The 4,500-nt window shown below is 62.8% G+C and overlaps 1 protein-coding gene across 1 annotated transcript in view; it reads right to left on the bottom strand.

Moving 5' to 3' along the window:
- Positions 1 to 203: 203 nt before the first annotated feature.
- Positions 204 to 4,500, bottom strand: part of LOC113217590 (cubilin-like) — a gene marked incomplete at both ends in the record, with an annotated part of 23,858 nt that continues 19,561 nt past the window's right edge. Inside the window, 8 exon segments of the mRNA XM_052272002.1 lie at positions 204 to 677; positions 762 to 996; positions 1,326 to 1,574; positions 1,948 to 2,071; positions 2,160 to 2,369; positions 2,446 to 2,632; positions 2,722 to 3,065; positions 3,206 to 3,614. Of these exon segments, the coding sequence (XP_052127962.1) occupies positions 204 to 677; positions 762 to 996; positions 1,326 to 1,574; positions 1,948 to 2,071; positions 2,160 to 2,369; positions 2,446 to 2,632; positions 2,722 to 3,065; positions 3,206 to 3,614 (2,232 nt within the window).

Genomic DNA, 4,500 nt, shown 5'->3' with positions numbered 1-4,500 from the left:
AAAGAATTAATTTACCGGTACTCTACTTTCAAATCTTCTAGCCCTTTGATTATCATCAAAAAGTTTTGCACTTGAAATAAATCTCAACTTTGTATGAAACTCAACTAGTGGGATAAAGAGCGTACTCCAACTTCCATTCAAAATTTCGTGAACCTCCAAAATAATTAAAATGCCGAACCAGTATTGGACTACAATAGGCTCACCATCATGGCGTTGAGCTGGTTGCCCACGACCACCTTGTCCTTCGAGGACCAGCCGCCCGCAGTGACCCGCGTGATGTCCAGGCGGCCCGTGTCCACGTGGGTGGCCGGCGAGTCCTTGCCCAGGCAGTTGGCGGGGCCGCCCAGGTCCAGGTCCGTGACGTTCACCACCACGGCGTACATGCCCGGGTTGATGTCGTACTGGCAGCGGACGAAGGCGGGCGGGTGCGGGTAGCCCGGCGAGACGAACTCGAGATGGGTGACGTTGGAGCCGAGGTCGAAGCCCTTGAGGGCGCCGGTGGTGCACAGGCCGGGGCGCGCCGTCGCCACCAGGCGCAGCTCGCTCCTGCTGCCCGGCGGCAGGTCCGCGTTCAGCCTCAACCACATATGCCTGTCCGAGGAGGTCAGTGTGGTGGTGTTCCTCGACCGGCAGAACCTCCCCATGGACTCGGCGAACGCGCTCAGACCGTTGCGCGCCTGCAATACGGTTCGATGTCATGAAAGTTAAAGTACCCGAAATCATTTCTTTTCAAATTGTCATTGTTTATTTTTGGTTCCCACCTCCAAGAAGTTGCAATCGCAGGCCTCGTGATGGCGGGTGTAGTTGGGACAGGGCTGCAGGACGGCCAGGGAGCGGGTGTCCAGCACCGCGGAGACGAAGTGGCCGGTGGGCGCCGTGAGGCTCAGGTCGCAGTCGAAGCGCGCGCGGGGGCTGAGCCTCAGCGTGAGCGGCTCGCCCGGAGACACCTGCAGCGCCTGGCCCGGCCGCAGCGGCGTGGAGCCCGGCGCCGTGCCCCTGCAAGGCACGCGGGTGGGGGTAAATATCTAGTTGTATAGCTAAAAATTCGCTGAGTAGCTAAAAGATTCACTGTGTAGTTATAAAATAAACTGTGTAGCTGAAAAATTGCCGTGGAACTTAAAATCAGCTGTGTAGCTAACCAGTTAGCCATGCTGCGAAATGTAGAGGCAGACAGCAAATTATTGTTAGCACCATAGCTGAATAATTAATAATCCGAGATGTCCCATATCTATCCATTGGTTAGCTACTGGAGCTAACTTTATTTTCGTGTGGATTTGTGGCCCTCGTGAGATCGCGCCCGCACTGTGGTCACGCTGCACGCGCACCTGGAGAGCAGCCCGCACGCGCCGGTGGCGAACGACACCTCGGCGACGAAGCCCCGGGCGGCGACGCTGGTGTCGCTGCGCCAGCGCGCCAGCAGGCTGCGGCCCGTGCTGCGCAGGCTGGGCAGGTCGTGCGTCAGGTTGCCGCAGAAGCGGCCCAGCAGCAGCGTCTCGTTCTCCAGCGGGCCGTCGAACACCGACACGGCGTCCGAGAAGCACTCGTACGACATCTCCACCTCGAGCAGCTTGAACCTGATGGTGGAAGCAGCCACCGCCACGTCAGCTACATAGCTACACAATATCTCACTAGGGTACACTTCATTACTTAGCCGTGTAGCTCAAAAATAAGGCATTTTCAGCTCAATTAGCTTAGTTTTCAACCCACCAAAGTTTTCCCTTGATATCGGCTAGATTTCGCCAATTTTTTCTGACTTGTGGCTTAAAGTTTAGCTATCTCACCGAAAAGTAGCTGGTATGTCAAAATTGTGTTCTGTTGCTGATGGACCCGCAAGCGCCTGCGGGCTCCCGCGGTAGGCAATCCCGCCGCACTGTGGCGCGCTCCGTGCGGGAGCGTTGCCTACCGCGGCGGGCGTCCGCAGGACCTGTGGGCAGGCCTCACCCTTACCTCAGCCGCACCGTGTGCTGGTCCGGGGCCGTGATGTTCCACGTGCAGTTGGCCATGGGGGCGTACTCCTCGCCCTCGCCGTGAGACTTGATGATGGTGGGCTCCGTGATGTTCTGGTCGCAGGCTGAGCAAACGGAGCACATCAACAGAGCACGACGTTCAAGTGCCTTGGAGGTCACACACTTTTTACTGGCACACCACACAACACGCACTGTCCAGCTGGTAGACCATCCTGAATCCCGGCAAGTTCACCCAGCGGTCCGTCTGGAACGTGAAGGCCAGCTTGTCCTTGACGCGGATCTGCCCGGGCGGCGGTCGAAGGTCGCAGAAGACGTTCCGCCGCCCTGACATCAGCGAGCCGACGTCCAGGAACTCGCCCTCCGATTTCAAGATGGTCACGTTGTCGAACTTGCACGGATCAGCTGGGTGAACGAGAAAGTTATACAAGTGAGGTGCCAGGCCCCTCTCTAGACACAGTCCGAGTGCTCCTCAACCTACAGGCCCGGCCGGCCTCCACGCTGAAGTTGGTGAACTTGGCCAGGATGACCTGGCCCGGGGCCCTGAGCTCGTAGCTGCAGTTGAGCTCGGGCGCGTAGGCGACAGGGAACCCGGGGGACACCACCTCGCCCCTCGCCTCGCGTCCGACCAGCGTCCTGGTGTAGCCACACTTGGCCTTCCAGCGCGCCTGGCAAAACGAAACACACAATAAAGCACAAAGACTCGAGTTTCGATTACAACGGTCAAATAGCTCAACGATTCCCAATGGTTCCTTGCCTTGAAGCCCTCCGCGGAGCCGCCGCCGTCCGAGTGGAACACGAATCGCAGGCGGGACCCGGACGACTCGAGCACCTCGCCGACGTCCAGCGCCGTGCGCCCGTGGAACATCCTGGACGTCGGCGACCACTCCCCGCGCGCCTCGTCGTAGTCCGTGACCTGCAGGTAGTCGTGGCTGAGGTCGGGGCCGCTCTGGATGTTGAAGCGACCCTCGAACGTGACTGACACGCGGTAGCCGGGCTGCAGCTCCACCACCCAGACGCACTCGATGTTGGCGGGGTAGGCCTGCGGGAAGCCCGGGGAGGACAGCGTGCCCTCGGCGGTGTGGAAGGTGCCGCCGCACGCTGGGGGCAGAGGCCGCGACGTCAAGCTCATTGTGCTCCCAAAATCAAAAATCGGCACGACTTATCGAGATTCGAGGCCGCGAGTCGTCGATGCTCAACATGTGGTCGATGTCGCGTCACATTTCTGAGTTATCGCTCACCCCTGGAGGTCGTGGAGAACGTCATCCTGAAGCCGCGGCCCCTGGGCACCGTCGGCGTCCCCGTGTGGAACTCGATCCACAGGTGGCGGCCGCCGGCGTGCAGCGGGTGCGCCGGCTTGGTGCACGCGGGCCCGAACAGCTTGGGGGACTTGGCCGAGTCGCCGTTGTGCACCGTCACGTAGTCCTCGCACGAGCCCTGCGCCAGGTCCAGGGTCTCGAAGGTCACGACGGGCTGCTCGCCCTCCTCGAAGGTGACCTTCCAGGCGCAGTGCGTGGCGTTCGGGTAGCCGCCCGAGTGGAAGCCGGGGCTGGTCAGCTCGCTGGGGCTGCTGAGGACGCCGCCGCACTCGGACCAGCTGTACTCGATGGAGAAGTCCATCCCCGAGGTCAGGTACCACGGCTTGTTCACCTGTGGCGGTGTGAGAGGCGTGGCGTGAGCAACGGGAGAGAGGCTCGTGCGGCCCGGCCCCTGCAGCCAGCCGCCCAGTTGCGCGCGGTGTCGGTTAGGTGGTCTACGTCCCGGGCGAGCCGCGGCCAGAAGCTGCTTTTAGAAGGGACACTACTCACGCTCTGACGCCCCTGACGCCTCGCAAAAATATTGGCGCGTGATAGAGAGGGACAACAGCCTGAGCCAACGGTCGGCACTCAAACCCCACCGCGAGAATCCCATCTCCAAACCCTGTCGCTCGCATAAAACCCTGCCTGGCGACAAACCGGGCGAACGCCGCGCTTACGGCACATCTAGCGCGGCGCTACGCCCCGCCCCGCCACTCCCCTCCGACGCTCCGCCCTGCCGGGGGGCCTTTCTCGTTGACGCGGTCCTGTAGACCGTGATGTTGTCCGGGTCGCGCGGCTGAGGGGGCGGGGCCAGCGCGTGGCTCGCGGCTGGGGTCTGCAAACGCCCCCGCCCCGAGGCTCGTCAGGTGGGTGGGGCGCGGCGGGGCGGCGGGGGCCGCGGCGGCGCCGGCCCCGGATGCACCCGGGCGGCGGCGGGGCCGGGCCGGGCGGGGCTGTGGACGCCCCGTGGAGGAGACGCCCTGTAGGGAGGGGCCGCCGGGACCTAACCTCAGATGGGCGGCGTTGTACGGTGGAGCGCGCGCCAGGGCCGCAGCCGCGGCAGGAGGTCGACGGCTGCGCCGCTGCCGCCGCCTCTCTCCTCCCTCTCACTCGCACCCGCTCGATGGCGCGCCGCTCTCTCTCCCGCTCCCACTCTCTCTCGCTCGCGCCGCGGCCTCGCCTGCCTTTCGCCTCCCCCCCTTCTCCCTTCACTCTGTCCCGCCCCGTCCCCCCCTCTC

Source organism: Frankliniella occidentalis, unplaced genomic scaffold (genome assembly GCF_000697945.3).
Source record: "Frankliniella occidentalis isolate FOCC.00 unplaced genomic scaffold, Focc_3.1 Scaffold183, whole genome shotgun sequence".
In the NCBI taxonomy this organism is placed as follows: domain Eukaryota; kingdom Metazoa; phylum Arthropoda; class Insecta; order Thysanoptera; family Thripidae; genus Frankliniella; species Frankliniella occidentalis.
Note: the sequence above shows the minus strand (reverse complement) of the source record. Positions and strands in the feature narration are given on the sequence as shown.